This window comes from Cannabis sativa, chromosome X (assembly GCF_029168945.1).
Source record: "Cannabis sativa cultivar Pink pepper isolate KNU-18-1 chromosome X, ASM2916894v1, whole genome shotgun sequence".
Taxonomy (NCBI): Eukaryota; Viridiplantae; Streptophyta; class Magnoliopsida; order Rosales; family Cannabaceae; genus Cannabis; species Cannabis sativa.
Genome location: NC_083610.1, coordinates 18,651,582 through 18,677,392, shown reverse-complemented (window position 1 = coordinate 18,677,392; position 25,811 = coordinate 18,651,582). Strand labels below are relative to the sequence as shown.

Sequence of the window (25,811 nt, the reverse complement as noted above, 5' to 3'; positions counted from 1 at the left end):
GTATAACAAAAATTAATTATAATTACTTTAAATACCAAAGCATAAATGTGTCTAATTGTATGAACAAAATAAAATTCCTACTATAATCTTATCCTATGAAAGATATCAAAATGCTCTCATAAATCCACCAAAAGATTTATAAGAAATACGGTTGATTAAAAATAAAATTTACAAGTACTCAACCTATAAATTATAATTTTGTAAGAAAGAAAAACTATAAATTATAATTAATCTCATAAATATATAAAACAAAAAGAAAAATAACTTTCAGCTTAAACTACAATTTTCTTTAGTTTTTAATTAAAACCATTTTTAATCTTTTTAATATTTCTACCAACCCCAAAATAATGGTGTACTGTATTTTTAAAAAAAAAAGAAAAAATATTGAAACTTGAAAGTTAGTGGGAAATGTTAGGTATGAGATATGGAAGGGCTGATGATTTTTTTTAGATCAAAAATTTGAAAAATTAAAAATATAAAAGGCATTTAATAGAAACCCCAGAAATTTTTTACTAACCAAAATCAATAGATTTATTTATTTGAGTAGAGGTGGTGAGAGAAGAACAGACCAGAGGTAGAGAAACCAACAAGAGCTTATCTTCTTTCATTGCATTCTTAGTATCAAGTTTCGTCGCTAATCTTTAGAACCAATCTCCCAAAGTGAAAAGAAAAATGGACCCAGATTCAAAAATGGAGAACCCAGAAACCCAATCTTCAGAGGAGCAAAATTCAATGGCTGTTGTTGTGCCGTCGTCTTCTGGAGAAACCAGGCTACCCCCTTTTGCCACTGCTTCACTTTCTCTTTCTCTTTCTCTCTCAACAATTCTCCCAACTCATTTCTTCCAACAATCCAAAATTTCCACCTTGTTTTCTCAACCCAACAAGGCTAAAGTCCCCACACAAGCTTCTTCTCTTACCCATCTTTCTCTCTCTGCCGCTTCTGTGTCTCAGCAGCCGAAGCTTTCATTCAAGTCCACCATTTCAGCTAACCCTCTTCAGAACCCTCTCTCTTTGGGTCCCCGCCGTCCCATGGATCCCTCCAATGGGGCCGCAGTTCGCCGAGCTTCTATCGTTTGGTTTCGCAACGATTTGAGGGTCCACGACAACGAGTGCCTCAACTCGGCTCACAACGAGTCCATGTCAGTTTTGCCTGTCTACTGCTTCGATCCTAGAGATTACGGCAAATCTTCATCTGGGTTCGACAAAACTGGTCCGTACAGAGCCACGTTTCTTGTTGAATCCGTTAAGGATCTCAGGAAGAACCTCCAAGCTCGAGGGTCCGATCTTGTGGTCAGAATCGGAAAGCCTGAGACTGTTCTGGTGGAGTTGGCTAAGGCTATTGGTGCGGACGCAATTTATGCGCACAGAGAGGTTTCTCATGATGAGGTCAAGACCGAAGAGCGGATTGAAGCAGCCATGAAAGATGAAAATTTTGAGGTGAAGTACTTTTGGGGAAGTACATTGTATCATGCTGATGATTTGCCGTTTAAGTTGGAAGATATGCCTTCCAATTATGGTGGATTTAGAGAGAAAGTTCAAGGCTTGGAGGTGAGGCAAACCATTGAGGCTCTTGAACAAATGAAGGGCTTGCCTTCTCGTGGTGATGTTGAGCCTGGAGATATTCCTTCATTGATGGATTTGGGTGTTAACCAATCTGCAACATTGACTCAGGTAATTACATTGTTAAGTATTCAAAATGAACAAGTATAGTTTGCTTCAAGATAATGACTATACTTGTATGGTTTCGAATGTGTTATAATATAAGCCTTTTATGTATCATAAGAAAACGAGGATCCAGTGGTTTATTGGTAAAGAAAAATCTGTTCATAGCTGAGAAATCAAAACAAACAGAAGAAGGGTATTAAATTTTCTGAGGCATGAGTACTTGGATAGTTGGTCATGAAACTCACTAAGTTTAATGACTTGCAAACTAAATACTTTTGATTTGATTGAGGACATTAATTAGCATATTAGCATTGTTGTGTGACTGTTGTGCAAGAACTCTAGTGGGAGTGATAAGAGTATCTACTAATTTCATCTGAATCAGGTAGACAATAGTAGAATTTTATGTGGACATGTTACTACTGCCATCTATCTATGCATTTCTTTTCCACTGAAATTTCTCTTCTCTAAGGTACCATAGACATTAGCTGAACTAGTGTTCTTCCTTTTTAGGACTGATATAGCTAGTCAGTTTTACTGAATCTAAGAATCTCTACTATTTCCACGAGCTTTTGGAATGTTTAACTGAAGACACTGAATTAACATTGGTTGATATATCTGAATGTTATATTTATTTACAGATCAATTTATAAACAAACTTTTCTTCATCTCTCTTTCTCTCATGTTGTATTTACTTACTAATCTGTTGTATTGTAGGATGGAAAGCCAGCTGCCAATGCTTCCTTGGTTGGAGGAGAAACAGAAGCACTAGAAAGGCTTAAAAAGTTTGCAGCTGAGTGCCAAGCACAGCCTCCCAAAGGGGGCAAGGATGGCAGTCATGACAGCATATATGGAGCAAACTTTTCCTGCAAAATCTCTCCATGGCTGGCTATGGGATGCCTTTCTCCGCGTTCGATGTTTGATGAGCTAAAGAAAACAACTTCCAGGTCTAATTTAAACTTCTACTTCGTCGTATAATATTTGGAAACTTTTCAACATAGGTTCTGACATTAAAATTGAAACTCTATGGTTAGCAGGACAATTTCTGCTTCCTCCAATAAGAATGATGATGGCAGTGGAATGAACTGGTTACTGTTCGAGTTATTGTGGAGGGATTTCTTCAGGTAAACTTACATTTTTGGAGGCTTTCTTTAGCTAATGCTAGAAAAATCAATATCTTCTTTTTGGTGAATGAAAACATCATCACTGGGTCAATTGGGCTGGCATTGATGACAATTATTGACATAATTCTTTATTCTCCAAAAAGAAACTGATTAATAATGTTTTGTTGTTGAAAATGCAGATTCATTACCAAGAAATACAGTTCAGCAAAGAAACAGCTAGACAATGCTCCAGCAACAGCATGTACCGGCGCCTTTGCTTAAGTTAGAATGCATATTCTATGTGAAGAGAAAATTTACTTTGGATTGCTGATTTCGTTTCTTCATTATGCGCCCCACAATGTAGCTATTAGAGATGGAGTAGGCGTGCGAAACTTTTTCCTGTTCCGGGTTCTCTAAATAAAATGGTCAAATTTTGTTTAAGGACTTCTGTTTATGTATGATATATTTTTTTTCTGGGTCAATAACATTATTAACATTCCATTGGTAGTTGGCACAAAAAGAATCATCAGTATTCAACATTTCATACAACTTAAATTATTTTCAAACAGTTACAAAAATGAATGAGTATTTTTAACATAAAAGGAAAAGAACTTTGAACCTAATCATACACTCAATTACATAATTCTGATATATTACTATAACAGGGAAAGGAAACAAAAAAACTATATCCAATAGAAAAGAAATGAGCAGAAAAATTGCTCGTATCATATGATTCCAGAAACCCTGAGAGAAGATAGCACAACAAAAATAAGCCAAAGTAACATGAAGTAGGCAGAGGTAAGCCAAGCCCAGAGCTTTGGTCCTCCGAGCTCAGCACCCAACGTTAGACGCCTAAATACTAGAACAGCAATACATCCCACAGAAGTAGAGAAAAATACAAGTAGTGAGAAGCTCAGTCCAGCAGCATTCTCAATGTGCAAAGGTTCTCCATATGCTATGAAGTTGTATGCAGTGTCAATCAGCCATGGAACACCAATGCCAACATATATATTCACTGAATTGCTGCAATATTGCAAAACTAAAATAGTTTACACACTAAGTATTATTAGTAAAGGGCTTATCAAACCTACTTTGCTAAATGGTTTACACAAGAGACAATAGTTTTGCTAAAATTATCAACCAAAAGTCAAGCTCAAATATGAGGCACTATGACATGTTAGTGTAGAGATTTTTTTTCTAGTTTCCTTCTCAGGCAGTTTGAATTTGCTGAGAGAATTCTACTTATATATCACTGCGATTTGCATAGGTTCCATTTAAAACTCAGAAACAAAATATATCTTGACCATTTGCATTAAACAAGAAGTTGTTAATTGAAATGGACGTTAAATGACTAAACCTGCAAGTGATGTTTGCAATAGCAGAGTCAGCCGTTGTCTGACGTTCAGCAGCAATCTTACTCGCAACTAAGTCTGGCCACGAAGTGCCACTTGCTAATGCAGTAAATGCTATGACATATGGATTTATTCCTGCAAAGAATTAAACATGTTTGAATCTAAAATATAGAGGGGAGATAATATTGGGTGGACCAACTTGGTTTATAGAATCATATTATTCAAGAACAATATTGAAAGGAGCCAGAAAATTCAACTTAAATGACTCAAACTACCTGTGACACAGCTTATCAGATCTGTAAATTCTGTCACTATGTAAGCAATACCGCTGATGAAAATGAGAGAAGATATGAAGGCAACCCAACCATGGGCAATATTATATGGAGGCACAAAAGCAAACATAAGTTTCCATGGAGCCAAAACTAACTGCCAGGAAATTCTTGCAAGTCGCAGGTATACATTATTCAATTTTCTTGATTCTCTGCTTTCCAACTGTGCAGGGAGAATGAAATTATTCATCAGGAATGAAATATGAATACTGATAAAAAAAACATAATAGAAGCTAGCTGAGTTTGAAAAGAAAAAAAATCAATAAAGACATCCTTGTGTAAGCACACTCAACTACATAATAGAAAAATATTGAATTAATTAAAAAGAAACACTTCCAACATTCATCTAATATATATCTGTGTTAAACTTGTTAGATTTAGAAATTAAAAAGGATGATGTTATTGCATAACAATCAAAGTTGACACCTGAAATTGTGTTGATTAGAATTTTGGACGAGATTAAATAAAATAGATGTCGCTAGGTAATTACTTATACACAGCAGAAGTGCAATACCATGAGTGCATCCGCAAACTGCTGTCTCCAAAGTACAAGAATATCAGAATCTTCTGAAGCTGTCTCCTCCTCCAAATTTTTATTTGACGATTCTGCTGAATCATCGAATCCAGGCACCTTTTGATACCCTGGGCCAGGAAACTCTGACATTCAATGTGAAATTAAATGTTAGTTTAAACAAATGATGTTATAAGACATAACAGAATGCAACGAAAAAACTAATTATAATTCTCTGTTCTTTTTCTATGCAATATTTAGCTACTCAAATCTGCAGACACATGCTCAAGCTATTATCTTCTGGTATCACTTCATGGTTCCAAGAGCAATACACACATTCCTTACAAATTCTAGTCCCCTTGACTTTAAAAAAGAGGCCATTTTGCCCAGGCCCCCTTCTTATAATTCCAGAGGGTCACACTGTATTATTTTGTGCTGACTCTTGACATTTCTGGATGATTTAAAATATAAATCATAGTTTTATGCCTCTAATAGAATGCTTATCGGGAATGTTTTGGTGCCAATTCTGTCAATTTGGATGGCTTAGTTACTTGGCTGGAAATTGTTGCATAGTTCTCTTTGATAATAATAATTACAACATAATCTATTTCATCTGAACTTACAGTTTAAATAAGACTAATTGACACCATAATTGGCATTTCAAAGTACCTATTTCATCTCTTGAATGAATGGAGAAAATATCAACAACATTTCTGTCTGCATTTTCACTGACTGGAAGTATTTCAGAGTAGCCTTTGCCAACAGTTGTATCATGCTTGCCTGAAGCTGCCTCAGCTGGCACCCACTCCTCTGGCCTTTCACCTTTTTTTCTTGAGAATGAAAGATCCACCAAAATGTATAAAGTAAATATATAAAAACAAAATGTGCTTGCAATAAGGTTTTACAATTCCAGCTATTATAAAACGAAAACTCAGAAACATATAAGAGAAATAGTGACGAAATTTGTGTTTTTGTGTCTAACATAAATAAAAGTCACTTACAGAGGAAGAGATATGTAAGGCCAGCGCTTGTCTTGAGCATAAGCATGTGTTAGTAATAAACCATACTGAAGTACTGTTAATAAGGCTTCCCACAACGTTATCACATTTGGGGTCCAAACCTGTAAGCATAGAGCAAAACTATCTCATTTCTAGATTCATAATTGAATATTTTCCTTTGATGAATTGACCATTAAGAAGAACATAAGCAGAAAGGTGAACGACTTAGCAAATTAATCATCTCTAATGACTTATATGTGTGAAATACCGAATACGGTGAAGACAAGAAACAGTAATATTGCAAATAATCAAGCAGTAAACAAGATACAACATTTTTTGTTGATCAGGTGGTAAACAGGAAACAAAAATAACATCCTGTAACATAAGAAATTGAAGATTTACACAAATTACTAATTACCTCTAGAATTATATACAACCAAATATAAGCCCAAAAAGACCAAAAAAGCTCCACTAGCCAAACTCCTATGTCAGATATCTTTTTCAACTCTCCAGCTCTCGGTACTACAACACAAACAGCATGAATAGGAAAGAGATCGAATGCAGCAGAACCAACAAGGGTTCCAGGGCCCAAACCTAAGAAACTCAAAAAATAGACACACAAAAAAACCCATATTAAATTCTAAAATTTGTTTAATGCAAAAAGGAAAGAAAAAATTGAAGATTCCACTAAACAAACAAACCTCCTGCATAGAGGTTCCCCAAATTCCTTATGGCATCAATAGTAGCTAGGGATATTTGAGGAAAACTAGTCCCAAAGGCCAGCAGGGTAATGTCTGCAATAGTGAAATTCCAAACTTTTTCATGCCTAATGGTTTCTTCCCCAGTAGAAGGGTCAGTCACTACAACCTGACGTGTGTGTTTCACAACAGTTTCCATAGACCGAAAAAAACGAGCAGTTATTGCTGATAGTCCCAGGAAACAATAAGCAAGACCAAGAAAATACAAAAATGTCCTAAACCCATTTCCCAATTTAGTTTCAGCATGAAAAATAAAGTAGCTTTCACACGTTTCTTGTCGAAGAAAACTCGCAAGTGCAACCATTCTTACTGCAGTTGGCTTATGCAATTAAGCTACTTTTATGTAACACTAGTAGTCACCAGTCATTGACAGAGCTGAAACAGAAACTGTTAATCAGAAGTTTATTGATATATCTTAAATCAAGTACTACTTCCCAATTGAATGTATCATCGAAGTAAGTTCAATACGGATATAGATAAAAGGAAATTATCATAAATAGGCAGCACCCACAAATTATTTATAATACTAACAATAATCCCAAAAGTCCAAAGACGTACAGACTCTGTTACAGGTTGGATTCATATAAGTCCAATCAATCGATCAAAATATACTGTTCAGATCCAAATTGCAACCACCGACAAGAAAACAAACCCGAAATTTCCCATAATTATAGCAAAACTCTATGTTCATTAATAGTTCACGATGCCAATGAATGAGAAAAACAGAAATGGTAATGGAAGAGAAAGAGTGGGTACAAATTGAAATAAGAAGAGAAGGTTATCTGGAAAATTACCAGCGCGGGAACCCACCGGCGGCGGCGCTCCGGCGAACCCCGCGGCTTGTCTAACCAATTATGGAGAAAGAATGTGTCGGCGGTTTGGGGGGTTTGTGAACCCACGTTTTTCTCACTCTGAGCGATCGAAAAACACGTGCATGGTTTGTGTGTGCTGTTCTGTATCTATCTAGAAAGACTCATTGGGCACCGACTAAAATATTAAGGTGTCATAGCTTCTAATATGATGTAACTAACATTCAAAAGTACCATCTAATTCGATCCGATCATAATTGAATATCTAATATTTAGTCGTTGATTGTAATTGAATCAATTAATTGTCATTAGATTAGTCAGATCGATTTATACACACCCTAATTGTAGTAATTGTAGGGGTCGATTGTAACTTCTAGTAACATATTTATTTGTGATATAGAGAATTGTACCAATGTTGTAATTGAAGGAAAAGAGGAGCATGAGTTGATATGTGATTTTCCTAAAAATGAGGAGTGAACGATTGATGAGCGTTGGTGTATTGTTGGTAGTTTTTTTTACAAATAGACCTAAAGAAAGCGACATGATGAGGCACATGATAGTCTCGTTATAGCAGTTTGGCAAGAGAATGTATGTGAAAGAGCTGAATGTTAATCGATATTTATTTCAGTTTTATCATGATTTGGATCTCAAAAGAGTTGTAGATGGATCTCCGTGGACGTTCAATAAAACACAATTTGTGTTTACAAAATTAAAGCGAAGGGAGGATCCGCGGTCTGTTGTGATTAATAATTTGGATTTGTGGGTTCAAGTTTATGACTTGCAGTATGAATTTAAATCTCACTATGTATTTGTTAACTCAAGATATGTTTCCAAGAGGAGGGTGAATTGGAAATTTAAACTAATTTCGGTAACTTAAGACTTTTAACACAAAACTATGCAATTAATCTCTTAATGAAATAAATGCAAGTAATATGGCAAGTAATAATGTATATAGCAAATAATCAAACTTGTAAAGTAAAGAGTTTACGGGTAAGAAATTGCACTCTCAAATTTTACAAGATTCGGTAGAACTATACTACCTACGTCCTTGGTCTTCAAAGTTATGGATCTAGCTTTGAGTTCCACTATCGAGCTAAGTTAACAGGCTTGACTAACCCTTACAACCGAGAATTTTTCACTAAGGTATTTCCAAACCTTTTACAATAGTTTTGTACCGCCAAGAACTATCAATCTCTTTCTCGGATTGTTGTAGCGACAATCTCTCTCTAATCGAGTTTGTTGACGCAGTTTATCGTCAACTGATCTAAGAGGATCATAAAATAAAAGAGGACCACGGTGAATTAATTTGACTAATAAATTAAATGGACACTATGGATTTATAGTAGTTCACTCCCATGTCGCGATGGTAATGGGGCTACGTCTACTTGTAATTTTATTGATTAGATTTGAAACACCAGAGTTATCTTCTCAAGAGTGTGTGGATAAAAATACAGTCAAGGATTTCTAGGTGAAATCTTGATTGAGATTTATGAATATAAGACTCATGGGAGACTTGATATTCATGAATCTGATCTAAATTAATGGTTGTAAAGTTCTTGAGAACAATAAACTAATAATTTGTAAAGAAAGGTGTGTATCAATAATGTTTTGAGGTCTGGCGTCGCCTGAGTATGATGGACTCAATGAACAAGATGAAGGAATCAATCTGGTGTTCTTGGTTGTTGTCAAGTGAACTTTAAGGGAAAGGTCACGAAGAGAAAGATCCAAAAAAGAGAGAAAAGGGGTCCAAAAAGAAGATCAAGAAGAAGATTACTTTCTCAACCTCCTACTTGATGTATATATAGGCTAGAGGGTTTGTTAGTGATCCCCACACATCGGGGGCATCTCATTAACAAATCCCATATACCACTATTTTTCATGAATAAAATATTACAAGTAAATAAATATCTTTAACAATTCCCTTTTTTCCAGGCAAATATCCCACAAATATTAGACAATTAGTTATTTTCGGTTGAGGATGCACCAATTTGAAATGGAGTGATGGGATGTCACCTCTCTCCTAGAAATGTACGATGTTGGTGATGAGTGTTGAACACATACATTTTGGAAAAGTCGATGCTCGCACACAATGCCACATAGGCTGTGGCACTGTGCTCCACCAACCCTCGCTTAGCCGCATTTCCTAATTCTTTAGTAAAATGTACTAGCTTGCTTGTAAGCCGATTTTGGGCCTAATAAACTCAGAATTGATTCATGGCTGTGAGACAAACTTTGATCCGTATCAAAATTATCTTTCCAACGCAAGTCAAACCAAGTCATTTGGATAAAAATTGAGAGAGTTATGCCTATTTTACTGAATGTAATTTATGCTGACTTGTACCAGTTGCGAGCACTGACATGACCAAACGGTAGTGGTCGGCCATGCATGCTCTTGGACCCCTCGGGGTGTGTTTTGACTTATTTTTTATGTTGAATTATATTTTGGGAGTCTCGGGACCCAAAAACCTTATTTCGATGTCTGAAACCCTAACGCGTGACCACTGCCAACAGTTGGAGCCGGACAATAGCAGTGGTCACGCATGGCTTGTAGGAAGCCATGGGTGGTGTTTCTCACTTGTATTTGGTACATGAATGTTGAAAATACAATTTAGCCAGTGAATTCATTTTCCTTGTGTAGTAACCAACCACTGTCACTCCACTATGGCAGTGGTCTCCAATTTTAGAGAGCACTACTATTTCCTTATGGCAGTAGTGGTCACCTATGGACCTTGTAAAGCCTTGGGGGAGGAATGTTACAACAAAGTTTGGGGAAAGGATAAAAGCGTGTAAAGTCAAACTTAAGAATCTTCGCAATAAGAATGATTTAATTTCAAACTAGCGATTCCAGTTAATTTAGAAGAAATAATTTACTATTCTTAATTAAAAGAAGATTTATTGGCGCCAGCGATCAAAATAGTTATCGTTAAGGTTTGTGTCCTCAAAGTAAGTATTTAATGGATAATATATTATAGAATATATGAATATAATTATAAGATAAATAAATACATTAATTATAGAAGTATAATTAATAATATTTAAAAATTCCTTATTCATATAGAGATGGTATAATCTTGTAAGGTCATACAAAAGAATTAAGATTATACAATACGAATAAACCAAGTCGATAGTGTATTAAAGTAAGAAATCTTTAATATGAAATTACCAAGTATGGTTTACTATGCACTATACTCTAATGCGTGCGATTTTGATTCAAATTACATATATGGATAGACATGTAGTAAATGTACTGTGTGTATAATTTGACTATACATGACTGGATCGATATGTAATAACATCTTTCATCAACATGTCGTTTACCATTAAAGAGTTATTCATATCACAATGATGATCATTAGTAGATCAACTTGAATCGTGAGTGTACATGAACTCTTATTTGCATTCATTGAGTTCTTTGATTCACTCGTTAAAGTTTTTTTGAGAAGATGATTCTTACAACTTTTCTTTTGGGAGCTTAATAACATAATTGGCTATGAACATGCTATACAATAATGGAATTACAACTTTCTGAAAGGATCGAATATTAGTTTTCTTATAGTGTTTATTCTACGAGTGCTAACAGTTGGATCCAAATCTATGATTAGATTATAGTTTTAACTGTTCACATTGAATTAATAGTGTACATAAGGAATCAAGAGATAATTAGAAGGGTAAAACGATAATTTTGACCAACTCTTATTATGAACTAATAATTAGAGGACGAACTACTTATATTGATTATATCAATGAATTACAAGTAAGAATTCTGTAAATATAATTCTATATTGTTAAATAGTGCAATTCCATATCCATAGTATAGTAATAATAGAATTAATAAATCGGATAATTCTATTGAAGAGTTCAAAAATAACCAAGTGTTTATTGGAGTATCGAAATATAGGTCCATGGTCCCTAAATCACTTCTATACAACATTGTACAAAGAAAAGTTTGACTTGATGAATAAACTGAGAAATAATTCTTAACGGCAAAATAGTATTTTTGTATAAATTATTATTTTGAATAATTGTATCAATTATGAATTGAATAATTAAAGTGATATATATTTAACTATTTAGTTTTATTTGATGAAACTATACTAATTAGTTAAATATAGGATTATTCTTAAAAAATATCAAAGAGAGAATATTATTTTAGTGTAAAATAATATTTATTTTAATCTTAATAAAATAAGAGATGAATGAGAATTAATCAATTATTATCTATTGGTAAAATAAACAATAAATTTTATTTGTGGTAAAATTTAGAAATCAATTTTAAACTTTAAAACATAACCCATTTGGCTTTTGTTTGATTATTTTATGTATAAAATAAATTAAATTAAAAATTAATAATTATTTTTTATTATTTAAATTAAATATATTATAAGATAATGTATTTAAATTAAAAGATAATAATAGTTGAATAGCAATATTCTTTAAACTCTTATGCGAAGTAACCTGTTTATTTTATTATTTTTTAGTGAGAGATGTTCATTATTTCGAGAGATAGATAAAAAGATCACGAAATGCTTATCCCGAAATAAATGTGCGATATTATACGATTTCACTTTATTTAATCAATCTCGTTGTCGATTTAAAATTTTAAATAAAGATATTTATTACGTCCGCTTCCAATAAAAATAGTGTATAGTAAATCACACGAAAAAGGTGTGGCAACTCAATTCCTCAATTTTAAATGGTCCACGTGGCACCATACAATGCTGATGTGTCACCAACTATTGGTGAAGGTTTACGCAGAACTGTGGTTTAGGAAGTTACAGCGTTCGATTGGCATACACTTTCCACGTGCTCCCACGTGCCTTCTCGTGTCAACGAAAACCAGCCAATCAAAGCCTTCGTCAACCATAAATTATCAAAACATTTATATAAACCAAACTTCTAAGTTATATATTGCTTTGAAGTAGAATTCTGAAATCAACACGAAAACGTTCAATTACGACGTCGTTTTGACCTGACCCATTCCAATTTCTTGCTCCGCCATCTCACCATCGGCACACATGGCGTTGGCGGCAACTCGTTGCGGAGGCAATCGCAATCTTCTACACCGAAACTTCGGTTTGTTTAAGTTTGATTCGAATGGCAACGATCGACCAGTTTCTTTGACGATTCGGAACGACGCCAAGAGAAAATCCGGGAAGAAATCGACGATGACAATCGAGAAAAGCCGTTCGATTCATCCACTGGATTTAGAGAACGGGTGGAATCGTTCCGGTTCGGATATGGGATCAGTGGCTTGCGAGAAATTAGACGAGTGGATGAGAGATTCGGTGGTTGAGATAGTTAAGTATCTTCGAGAAGCGCCGTTGATAGTCCACGTGTATAATAAGGGTCGAAACGACGGCGTTGAGACGGAGATGGTGATGGAGAAGACGGCGTCGGCTGGGGATTGGGCGGTGGCGAAGGGTAAATGGGAGACTGGAGATGCGCCATCGCCGGAAGGGTTGATATTCGTGGAGGAGCTTGGGCATGGGAGTAACGAGTCGGAAAAGGAGGTGACGAGGGAATGGGGGGTTGTGTTACAAGGGAAAGGACCAAAGTGTCCTCCCGCGTGTTATTTGCTCAAAACCAGTAGTGTTGGATCCGGGTCGGGTTGCGGACTTGGGTTGGGTTGCACCCATTTTTGCTTGGTTCGGGTGAATAGCTTCAGGGAAACGGCGGAGACTCAGCTTAGAAATTGTTGGTTGTGAGTGAATTATTTGGTTTGGTCGTTAACTTTAGACTCAACAACTGTATATATCAGTTTCAATTTGATGATTTTTAAAGTCAAATATAATACACGATTTTTCTTTTTTCTTTCTTGATGTTTACTTGAAAGCCCATTCCTTCAATTTTTGAATAATTTTCGCTTTACCAAGTTTGATTCTACTGTACAGAAAAGAAAAAAAAAGAAAGCTAGCATCTATTACCACGCCAAATCCAATAAAGTTTTGATTTTGTATCAAGAAAAGTGATACTTACAATTTTTTATACAATTTTTATGTTTGAAATTACGTGCGGAAATATTTATTTTTATAGCGATATTTGTTATAGTTAAACAGAGTTTTTAATATTTAGTTTAAAAAAATTAAAATGTATTTTAGGCATAGTACTACTGTGAAAAGGTTAAGGAGAGCAGTCCAATAGTAAATTTATTCAATTACCTAAAGAGAAAATACCAACATCACAATTATTTTTGTTTAGAAGATCTAATTGTTATGTTGATATTCTTTTATCCTTTTTCTTTAGGAGTGGCTGATTATATTATTACAATTTAGAGATGTTAACAAATCTTTTCGTGACTTGCTAAGAGTTACTTTAGAGCTGGTGAATATTAGGATGTCCCCTCTCCGGCCTTTCCCATGTATTCATGAAGAAGAAGAGAAAACAATGAAATGCTTGCCCAACATCACTTGATTCACTTCTCATTTAATGAGCAATATTTTTTAAAAAAAAAATTAATGTTTTATTTTTTATTGTTTTTTTATAGTATTGCTATTAGAGAGTTAGCACATTTTATATATGTTATTTTGCGATTGGCTAGTAATATAGTAATATTTTCTATAAGTTAATATATTAAACTACATAGTGTCCAATACTTAGTTTAAAGGTGCTAGCTCCTGCTTATGCCTTTAACATTCTTTATTTTTTTTTTATTCCCATTGTAAGGTTATTATTATTTTGATTTAATTATTTCAATCTATGAAAGGTGTATTTGAAATTTTTTTAAGAGGTGTTTTTATTTTTATACTTTAAAATAATTTTTTTTTTTGTATTTTTATGGAATTCTACTTAAAAATTTCTATTGCAAAAAAGTATAGAAACCTAAACTGTAAATTAAAAAAATTAAAAAATATATATATATGAGATAATTTTTATTTTTTATCACAAACAATATCAAATATATATATTCTCTCAAAAAAAATATATATTTTTCAAAGAGAATAAAAAAAATAGTTATATTCATAATTAATATTTGGGAAAGAATTAAGTTTTCCTTTTTAAATATTAATAAGGGATACTAGAAGTCTACAATATATAGCCGAAATAAATGTTATATTTATGATTTTTATCAATAAATATGTGATATTATGTTTCCTTATTATAAATACAATACCGTAAGAAAAATAAATTAATAAATCACGTCAAAAATGGTGATAAAAAAAAGTGCTTTGCTTGCTTATGATAATACAATATCAAAATAATCAAATCACCTCACCGAATAGCCAAGTCTCTCAAAAAAAAATTAAAAAAAAAATAATTTTTCTTTTTTTTTTCTTTATAAAGTACAAACCAAAGATAGCAATAAAATCTATTCAACTTTTGTTATTAAATTTTCAAATGCCGACGTGGCGCCGTGTGTTCCATTCGGAGACAGAGCTGATGTACGCTCTCCACGTTTTCCCACGCGCTTTCTCGTTTCAAACCAAACCAGCCTCGTGCCTTGTTCGTAGATCATAAATAATAATATTTTCAAAACAGTAAGGTGATTGGTGAGGAGAAATAAAAATATAAGAATAAGAATGGAAATAAAAATAGGAATAAAATAGAATAAAATTTAAAATGTATAAAAAAAAATTTATAAAAAAATAGAATAGCCATTGTACTAAAATGGTAAAAAGAGCATTCATTGAAATGTCATTTCAATACTTTAAAATACAACCAAATAAAGAAATAGAATAAAAATTGTTTCTTTTTTATTCCATTCTATTTCATTACCTCCAACCAAACGCCACCTAAGCACAATCTATATTCCATTGATTCAACAAAAAAAAAGAAAGAAAATATTGCATTGCATTATATTTGCTATGGAGTAGAAACCAAAACGATTTTCTTATACGGATTTTTTTCTCATATGTACGGTTGAAACTTAGTTAAAATTTTGTAAAGAAATGAGAAATGAAGTGAGTAATAATATTTGGGAAATTTGATTTTCTATACTTAAAAATGTTATTTTTTTTTTTAAACCAATACATTTTACACTACAAAAAATATGACACTTTTTTCAAAACCCAAAAATACCCCCCTCTATCTACTCTCTCTCTCTCTCTCTCTCTCTCTCTCTCTCTCTCTCTCTCTCTCTCTCTCTCTCTCTCTCTCTCTCTCTCTCTCTCTCTCTCTCTCTCTCTCTCTCTCTCTCTCTCCGACCATCGGACCAATGTGCCTCTCTCTCTTCGTTTTCCTCAAACTAAAAAAAAAAAAAAAAACATATGGTCGATGGTCGGACCACATGGTCCGATGGGTCCGATTGGTCGGACCCCATCGGACCATGTGGTCCGACCATCGGACCATATGTTTTTTTTTTCTGTTCGGTCCGAGAGAGAGACGAAGAGAGTGAGAGGGGGCGGTCAACAGTGGGTGGTGTTGGAGGTGAGCCGTGGTGGTGCGTTTGGGGGTGGGGGCGGTCACGGTGAGAGAGAGGAAGAGAGAGGGGGTGGGGCGGTCAAGTGGGGAGGTGGTGGAGGTGAGCCGTGGTGGTGCGTTTGGGTCGAAGGTGGTCGGAGATGGTGGTGCGGTCAAATGTTGGGTTGGAGGTGGTGGTCGAAGGGGGTGGGGGCGGTCGAATGGTGGTGAGAGAGATAGATGCAGAGAGTTTGAGGGAGGAGAGAGAAAGTGTTTGAGTTATGAGGGGATATTTTTGGGGTTTCGAAAAAAGTGGTATATTTTTTGTAGTTTAAAATGTATTGGTTTAAAAAAAAATTAAAATTTTTAAGTATAGAAAATCAAATTTCCCTAATATTTTGAGTTCAACATGGAACACGTGATAGAAATATTTATTTAGAGGGGTATATATCAAGTGTAATCTTGAGATTTAGCTTTGGGCTCTAAGCATCACTGAATTTTGTGCGCATAGATAAAGACTCATACACTAAATCACCACGCGAATGTATGGGTGAGGTGTTATTTTTTAACTAAGAATAAAAATTATTTAATAAAATAAATATTATTTATTAATTAATTAATTATTTATTTTTTATAACGTTGAAGGAGTAAAAATAATCAATCAATAATTCATCTTTTTTCTACCATGAAATAATATTTCCCGTGATGACATTACAATTTTATTTTAAATCGATTTATCTATATAAGTCGTATCAGAATAACAGAAGAATACATTTCTTCAACACTAAAAAAAAAAATTCTCTTTAAAAACTTTTATCGAATTTCTCGAAGCAATTTTATTAGATAGTAATAGATCAGCAATAGCATTTAGTGCTAAACGATTCGTACATACGTGTTTTTTTATCCTGGGGACGTCGCGGTTGCTAGACTGCTGTGCACACTTCAAGTAAAGCTGCGAAACGTCTTAAAGAAAACGACATAGTCTACGACTCAAGCAGAATTTTCATCCGGTAATTCATTCCAGGTTTATTTTTTTTTAATTCGAAATAATAATTTTAAGAAGTTGTGTTCTGTTATGGCCACTACCGATGGTTTTTCTAATTCTGCTACTAACGATATTAACAAGTCTTCCGTTTTGAAGGATTGCATCTCTTCAACATTGAAAAATTTCGCCTCTTCAAAAACTAGTGTCGAATTTCTCAGAGCAATTTTATTAGGGTATAATAGAGCGATATAGTTCGGTGCAGAACGATTTGTACAGAGAATGTTTTATCTTGGGGACGTCGTGGTTGCTGAATTATCGTGCACACTTCAGGTAAAGCTGCGAAACATCTTAAAGAAAACAACATAGTCCGCGACTCAGATAAAATCTTCATTCAGTAATTCGTTAAAAATTCTTATAATTTGATGATGATGATGATGATGATGATGATGATGATGATGATAATAATAATAATAATAATAATAGAAAACTTACAAAAAATATTGACTTTTGGCCCAAATCTTTACAAAAATACTGCCACACAGCAGAAATTATTTTTATACTGTCTTGGCCAATTTTTTTTTTCTTTTATACTGTAAACACAAAAAAAAAAAATGAGGCCTCCATCTTCCACACCCACGGACAGAACCACCACAGGAACACCAGAACAATCAAATTACAACCATTAATTCCGGTGAGATTGAGAAAAAAAAATGAAATCGACGTCAAATAAATAATCATGATAAAACAACTATAAAACAACTGTAAAATAATACTAAAACAAATCAAACAAAAGAAAGGAAAACATGATTAAAAAAAATTAAAAAATATTTTGCTCAGCCTCAATATCCAATACAATAGTAGTTATATTTGCAAGCTTAATCTTACAAAATCAGAACAAAAAAACTACTAAAACAACACAAAAACAAATGTAAAACAATAAGCAGATATAACCACTTAAAAAAACATAAAAGAACCACACACCTCAAATTTTTTTTTCTAGTGAGCTCGTCAAATGTATTTTTATGAGAACCAAAATAAAAAGTAAACACAAAATAACCATAGAGAAGGAAGAAGAAATGTATCTTATAGCCTCCATCTTCCACACTCACGGATATAACCACGTAAACACAAATGTAAAACAATAAGCAGATATAACCACTTATAAAAACATAAAAGAACCACACCCTCAAATTTTTTTTTCTAGTGAACTCATCAAATGTATTTTTATGAGAACCAAAATAAAAAGTAAACACAAAATAACCATAGAGAAGGAAGAAGAAATGTATCTTATAGCCTCCATCTTCCACACTCACGGATAGAACCACCACAACACCACGAGAACATCCAGAAAATAATCATTAATTCCAGCAAGATGGAGCAAGAACAGTGAAATCGACGTTAAAAAAATAAATTATGGAAAACAACACTAAAACAAACAAAAAGAAAACTAAAAAATAAACACAGTATACTGCGGTATGAAACTTATAAAAATACACAGTAAAAGTAAAAAATATCGCCTGGCAGTATTTTTATAAAAAAATGGCAAAAGTTAGTATACCATGTAAATTTTCTTAATATGTATTTACTAATAAATTTTAAATTCTAATCATTCTAATTAATTTTTTTATATGTTTATGTGTAAAGTATTAGTGAAAAGTTATATAAAAATAAAGGAACTATAAAAAATATATATATAGTTTAGTAATTAACTTATTAATTGTAAAAAAATAGTGGAAACGTGGAGCCCGTAATCGAACCCGTATAAGACAACAGTCTGACTCATTTATGAAAAATGGGTCATCCCGAATAAAACACAATAGAGTCCGAGCATGGCACAAAGTTATAGTCTTGCAGGCCGTGTCGAGCTTACCAATTAGTAATTTTTCCCCCCGAACTTTGACATGTACTAAATCGTGCCCCCTGAACTTTTTTGGCCGTTAAAAATTCTCCCCGAACTATTGAGATTGTTAAATTTAAGGACTTTTGTCCAATTTTAGTAAAAAATTCTAACATGGATGAAAGTTCAAGGGGCATGATTTAGTACATATCAAAGTTTGAAGAGCATGATTTGGTAGATATCAAAGTTTGGGGAGCATGGTTTAGTACATAAACAATCACTGAAACAGTAAAATTGAATGAAATTAGACAAAAGTCCTTAAATTTAACAATCTCAATAGTTCAGGGGGAATTTGTAATGGCCAAAAAAGTTCAGGAGGCACAATTTAGTACATGTCAAAATTCGGGGGGAAAAATTACTATTACTACGAGACATACGACTCATATTGTTGTCGGCTTTTAAAAATATGGAGTTGGCTGGGCCAACACAAATGTATTTACAACTATAATCTTAGTACACATGTCAAAATTAATATAAAAGTAGCGGTATTTAAAATAATAAAATAGTTAAAAATAATTTCATAAATAATTTACAATTGACGTTGGTATGAGAAATTAATTTAATTTTTTTTTTTATAGAAATTATTTCTTACTTTTTTTTTTGGTGAATAAATTTATTCTTACTTATTTGAGTGAAAATTGCCCTAAAATTTAGAGGGCATCGACTTTCACATTGTCGTGCTTATACCATACCGTTTAGACTCGATTAGAATGTGAATGTGATTGTATTTAATTGTTTTTTTTAATAAACAATGGATTTTTTTTAAAATGTCAATTAACTAAAATAATAGTCTGCAATCTAATTGGTTAATCTTCCCGTTAGAGACACGACTAAGATTAAAACTAGAAAAACGAGTCAAATAATTAACCGCTTAATTCCCACATCATTTAACAAAAAAATTAAAATAAAATCAGATGAAAAAGATTGCAGCATCACAATTAACTTTAAAAATACATATATTTAGTTTCATCCACTACCCAGAATACACAACAGTTAAAACTGTTGCAGCAAGTTCATTGTGTAAGGTACATAACTGCACGACTAAGAACCCTTTCAGTCGCAGAGAACTTGTTATTTCCAACCACTAACAACAATTTGATGGCATCAAAAAAACAAAGAAGAACCAACAACAAAATAAAACTACATTACACAAACAAGACTAAGATGAAAATGCTCAAACATATATCACAAAGACAATACCTAAATACTCAAAACTATGTCACAGAAATAAAACTAATTGGAAAAGCAAAAATCAAATTGTAATTACAATTCGGACCAAATTACATATAAACTCAAGAAAGATCGACAGACCTGACCCAAAAAAAAGACAGCCTCTACTAGTTATAAAATTAGGAAGGGGTGGCAAAACGTGTCATCGTGTCGTGTTCGTGTCATAATTTATGTGACCCGCTTTTATATTTCGTGTCAAGCATGTCAACCCGTTTTTTTAACTCGTGGCTAATTATCTCAACCCTAACCCGACCCGTAAAAAATCGTGTCGATCCACTGTGACCCGTTTTGCTATTATTGAAGTTGGAATTGTAGAGAAAAATAATAAATTTGAGCTTCAGTAGAAAATTTATATACATTTATCTATGTATAATGTTAAAGAAAATTAAATTTAAAATTTTTTAACTTAACATTGAATCATTAAATATATATTTTTATATAATTATATTATTATTATTATTATTAATTTTTATTTTATTATATTTTAAAAAAATCGTGTCAAACTTGTCACATTCGTGTTAAGCTTGTCGTGTCGTGTTTGACCTATTTTTATTTTGTATCAAATTGCGTCCACCCATTTTCAATGCGCTTCTAATTTTTTCTACCCTAACTAGTAAAATTGGTATGGTGTTCGTGTTCGTGGGCCGTGTCGAAACCCGTTTTGCCACCTCTCCAGGACCCCCCAATATTAACCCTTCTATTCAGCCGATTTTAACCTAATAAAAATAGGTACTTTTCTGGGCTCGATTCGACTTCTACATCAGCTTGTATGCTCAAATCAAATGAACAGAGTAGGAAATTCGAAGACAAAGTCGTAAATGCCAATGGAGGGAGAACTGGGTCGACTCGCTCCTTGCTCTTCTCTTGCTGTTGATTCTGTCCTCCGCGTCGGAACAGTAAACATATATATTTTTAATATCTCTTTCGAAGTTCCAATGTATGAATTGTTTCTATATTTCCTTTATTTTTTATTGTTTAAAATCTGATCAAACCCCAAACAAATCGAAAACCATTTCAGGCTGGTGCAATATGGGGCTTGTGTGCTGCTCCTTATGACGCTCGTAAGCAAGGTAATTATATCAATTACAATTGTATAATACATATATGTACATGAATATCAGTGCTTTGTAAACGAAGGTATGCCAGTGATTTTTCTTTTTTTCTTTTTTGGGAAATGCAGGCTTGACTGGATTTTCCCATGCTGCTTTTGTGGTACTGAATTAGACTTTTAAATTCAAAGATTATGTATTCATTGTATCATTTTATTGAATTTATGCAGTGAAATTATTTTTTTGGTTCATTGTATTTGTCTGATGGACACAGGCAAGGTCGATAGGCGGCTATGGCTTTCAGTGTGGTATTATTCTATTTTCCCCCTTTCAACTCTAGAACAAAAAAAATCAAAGACATAAATGATTTTTTATGGTGGAATTGATTGTCAAAGTTGGTTTTTAGGCCTTGTTGCTGCAATTTTTACTTCTACTCGTTGTGGGCTTCAAAGATACAGAAGAAAAGATGATTTGGTTAGTTATCTATCATATCATATCATGTCATAGTATCTCATCTGTTGTTGCAAATTCGCAATTAGTTTTCTTAATGTTATGGCTTAGTTAAGTTTGGTCTGATAATACTTGTTAAAAAGATTCATTTTCTTCTCCATTTGTTACTGTAATTTATTTCAATTTTCATCCCAATCCTTGACACTGGGGTGTAGCGAAGAGATTTCTCCAAATATTTGCTAATTGAGTGTTCTGGAAGATTGCATGGATACATTAATTTTTAAACCATACATGTTATGAGCTAGGGAAGCGAGTGATGCTATGCTAGTATTGTGACATTGCCAAATATTTTTGAACGATCTTCGCTGTATCGGAAAAACCATGAAATGGCTGCTCAATCTGGAGTATTGTCAATATAAATGATGCAATAACTATCTCATAGTGTGCTCCTAATGTTCACACTTACACTTGTACCTTTTGATCATTGCAATGGCACTGCCGAAGCAAGAGCCATAGTGTGTTTTGTTGTGGTAGAATGGGGGGAGAATGTAACCTGCTAAATTTTTGTCTATGCCTTCCCGACCTATATTCATTGATAAATTAAGTTATAAATTAAACTTTTCCTTGTACAATAGAACATTATCTGATCTTGGATGTTCTTTTGTTGTATGATGTGAATATCATATGTTTGTTTCTGTGTATTTGCAATCCCTATTTTTTCAGTACTCACATACATTAAGCAGATTTCTTTTGGTCCGCTCACGATTGTGGAATGTTTTTAGGTAAATGCTCTTGTTGCGGGAGCTGTAGCAGGGGCCACTGTTGCTGCCGGGACACGAAACCTGAAGCAAGTAGTGGGAACAACTTGTCTAGTTTCTGCCTTCAGTACTGCTGCTGACTACTTCAGAACAATGTGAAATGCTTGTTGGTGTAGAACCCAAAGCCAAAGGTAGCTAAGGGAAGGGTTGTCCCCTTTCCATTCCATATACTTCAAGTTCAAACACCAGTCTAGATAACAATTATTAGTCATTATTTTTTCCTCATGAATAAGATAAATTTTCATTACCAAGAAAATTTCATAGAATACACATCATCATTATTATTATTTGATTATTTCAAATGAGATATCAGTTGCCAAATTTGACCTGAACTGATGTGTTTTTGTAATGAATTTATTAGTAGCCTTTCACTTCTAAACAATCTAACTCTTTCTTTTTTTTTTAATAAAATATTATATTTGTTGGGATATAGTGTATTTTTACCAATCTAATATAAATATTGGGTTGCACATATTTAATTGTAAGAAAAAATAATCCTTGCAGTAGAAGGACTAATCCGTTATTTCTTTCATCATTCCAAACATGTCAATATTAGTACTGATGGTACGTAAATGTAACTCGTTGTTGTTCAAACAACTATTCAGAGTTCTTAGAGCTTCTAGTAAGGTTTGTTGGAAAACCTGTTGTCGAACTTGGTTAACCTGTCTAAAAAATAAAAAATAAAATTTATGAGATTTAAAAGAACACTTTTGCGAAGATTAATAAATGCTGGAACGGCTTATATAATTCCCTTCATATAATTAGCTCTAATGGTGGATGCATGTAAATCAACTTGCTCAACATAAAACTCTAATAATGTCATCTATTACTAGATTTGATGATGATTCGGTGTATTTAGAGCACTCTCAATTCATATTTTACTCTATTTTTTTTTATATAATATCTCACTAAATTATTATTGTGAGTGCTCTAAATTCGTGAGGAACAACATGGATTGTATAAAAAAAACATATAAATCGTAATAAGCCAACAAATTTCATTAAGGGCATGTTGGAAAAGCTATATAATTGAATGTAATTATACAATTTAGTATATGTCTAACTATATAATAACATAATAACAATGTAGTAGTGTAATTATACAATTTAGTATATGTGTAATCATATCTAATAAAATAGACTGAAAACTAAAATTAATTTGGAGCTTATTAATTTAAAAAATTGTCATAGTAGAATCACTATTAATAATGGAGATACTAAAACCAAATTGATGCGCAAGAGTCAAACCTAGACGAATGGTGCTGCAAGAACTACTACTAACAACAGCTAATAAAGAAAAGATATCTAATAAAATAGATTGAAAACTAAAATTAATGCAGAGCTTATTAATCCAACCAATTGTAACAGTAGAATCACTATTAATAATGGATACTGAAACCAAATTGATGTGCAAGAGTCAAACCTAGACGAATGACAAGCAGCTCTGCCACATTAGCAGAGAAATCCCCTAACACATTTGATGACCACGCCAACCAAACCACACTCTGTGCATTCCGTATTACTCCCCTAATTCGACAAAACCCTCCCCAGAACCACCGAAGCATCCGTCGCAAGAGCAAAAAATTCAGGAGGAGTTAGCATCCATCGATCGTAGCTCGATTTACAACTGGGTTTGCAGTATATTAACCTAAATGAAGACCTCGCCGACCATACTCCTTAAACTCTGCCAGATAGTTATTGACTAAGTTTGGAATGACATCCAATCTTGACTGCTTGTTACCAAATAATACTGAGTATCATCATACCACAGCCAGCAAAGGGTTATCATCATCAATTCAAAAGCCTCGCGGGGTAGCCTCTCAAAGAGAAATGGAAGAATTTCCTGCATTGGTCCACTTACACATCAACGGAGCACCGACCCCACCCCCAACCATTGCCACACTAGAATCAAGCCAGAACAGGAAAATAGAGCATGCTCAGGAGTTTCAGATTCTTTCCCGCATCGAGAACAACAAAAAGGTACTTGAACTTTTTAGGAGAGAAGTTGTGTTGCTACGGGTAAAGCCAAATGGAACATACGCCAAACAAACCCTTTCACCTTTGGTGGTATATTAAGATTCCATACTCCATTCCACCAACAAGATAACTTGTATGAATCTGCGACTCCCTCCTCAACCTGGAGCGACCACACCAATGAGTAGTCACTCTTGACATTATAAACCCAATCTCTATCGTAGTGCTAACACCAACCATCTTATGCCTCACACCTCGCTAATGGAATAGATAAAATTATGTCCACGTCCATTGGCGAAAAAATCTATTGAAGCTTCCCCACATTCCAATTACTAGATGGAATAATAAATTCACTCACCCGACAGTCATCATGAATACTCCTCGTGATTGGCTAAAAAGACCTCGGACGCGGGAGCCATGGGTCCTTGAAAGTCCTAACTTGTGTTCCATCTCCAATGGACCTCCGAAGACCACATTTAAGCAACTCCAATCCCTGGATCAAACTCTACCAAAGATGAGAGGAACCAACTTTTTTAGTGGCCTCAAAAATAGAGCAAATAGGAAAATATTTATGTTTCAAAATTCAAGCAGGCAATGAATCTGGATATAAAAATAACCTCCATGCATGCTTGGCCAAAAGAACTTGATTAAAAAGTTAAAAATCCCAAAATCCAAGCCCACTCATTGCCTTAGGCTGACAAACTATTTCCAATTTCACTCAAGGAATCTTCCATTGATCACCACAAAAACTCCATTAGAATTTTCTTACAATAGACTTTAATTCTTCACAAGTTTTCGCTGAGAATTTAAAGACACTCATCATATAAGTTAAAATAGCTTGAAAAATAAATTTGATAAGAACTCTCTCTAATTTTTATGCTCCCATAATAATTTAATATAATTATTAAAAAAAAATATTTTTAATATTAACTATTAAAAAATATAATTTTTTTTGTATAACTATTAATTATTATATTAAAAATTTATATATAATTACTATTTTATGTCTAAACACAATTTATATTTTACAATACAATATATTTATACCAAATTAATTAATAATTAGACAGTTACCTATCCAAATGCTCCCTAAGTGGGCGTTGGTTTATAGTGGGTGATGACTAATAAATTGCTATAATTATACTAGAGAGATAGAAAGAAAAGCCGCCAAAAGCTAAATAAGAAAGAAAGAGCAAAATATTCACAACGCTCTATCATTAAATATATGTTTTTCCCCAACTTTATTTTAATGTACAAACAGACCCTAAATGTTTATTTTCAGTTATTAATGAAAAACAAATAAAAAGAGTTTTTTTATTTTTTTTTATTTTTATACTTTAAAATATATTTTTTTTATATATATATATATTTTATAGAATTTTACATAAAAATCTCTACAATAATTAATAGAGTAATTTAAATTGTAACTAAAATTTACATAATAATTCACATTAAAATTATTAGAAAAACAACAAGAGCAACTAAAACCGTAAATTTAAAAATAAAAAATAATATATAGAGTAATTTTTAAAATTCCATAATTCTATAAT

At 33.3% G+C, this 25,811-nt stretch overlaps 4 protein-coding genes across 5 annotated transcripts; 3 read left to right on the top strand and 1 right to left on the bottom strand.

Moving 5' to 3' along the window:
• The first annotated feature begins 357 nt into the window (after positions 1-357).
• On the top strand, positions 358-3,285 carry LOC115699633 (blue-light photoreceptor PHR2). The gene is made up of 4 exons (XM_030627176.2): positions 358-1,671; positions 2,380-2,609; positions 2,700-2,786; positions 2,966-3,285. Exons 1-4 carry the CDS (start codon positions 673-675, stop codon positions 3,045-3,047), a joined length of 1,398 nt encoding a protein of 465 aa, XP_030483036.2. The 5' UTR covers positions 358-672; the 3' UTR covers positions 3,048-3,285.
• On the bottom strand, positions 3,274-7,720 carry LOC115699496 (magnesium/proton exchanger). Of its 2 annotated transcripts, none has more exons than XM_030626980.2 (9): positions 7,508-7,720; positions 6,657-7,088; positions 6,374-6,549; positions 5,959-6,077; positions 5,627-5,787; positions 4,961-5,103; positions 4,393-4,609; positions 4,123-4,252; positions 3,274-3,788 (listed from the first exon to the last, which is right to left on the bottom strand). In XM_030626980.2, the coding sequence occupies exons 2-9, from the start codon at positions 7,015-7,017 to the stop codon at positions 3,491-3,493; spliced, it is 1,605 nt and encodes a 534-aa protein (XP_030482840.2). In that variant the 5' UTR covers positions 7,018-7,088; positions 7,508-7,720; the 3' UTR covers positions 3,274-3,490. The 2 variants fall into 2 exon arrangements, with proteins under 2 accessions (XP_030482840.2, XP_030482918.2); XM_030627058.2 differs by having other exon boundaries at positions 6,657-7,100; positions 7,508-7,700.
• Positions 7,721-12,251: 4,531 nt separating this feature from the next.
• Positions 12,252-13,331, top strand: LOC115699425 (uncharacterized). Its single transcript, XM_030626862.2, has one exon. It carries the CDS (start codon positions 12,538-12,540, stop codon positions 13,225-13,227), a length of 690 nt encoding a protein of 229 aa, XP_030482722.2. The 5' UTR covers positions 12,252-12,537; the 3' UTR covers positions 13,228-13,331.
• Positions 13,332-20,685: 7,354 nt separating this feature from the next.
• LOC115699346 (outer envelope pore protein 16-4, chloroplastic) lies at positions 20,686-22,715 on the top strand. Its single transcript, XM_030626741.2, has 6 exons — positions 20,686-20,867; positions 20,990-21,041; positions 21,152-21,183; positions 21,295-21,328; positions 21,427-21,494; positions 22,253-22,715. Exons 1-6 carry the CDS (start codon positions 20,790-20,792, stop codon positions 22,385-22,387), a joined length of 399 nt encoding a protein of 132 aa, XP_030482601.2. The 5' UTR covers positions 20,686-20,789; the 3' UTR covers positions 22,388-22,715.
• Positions 22,716-25,811: the final 3,096 nt, after the last annotated feature.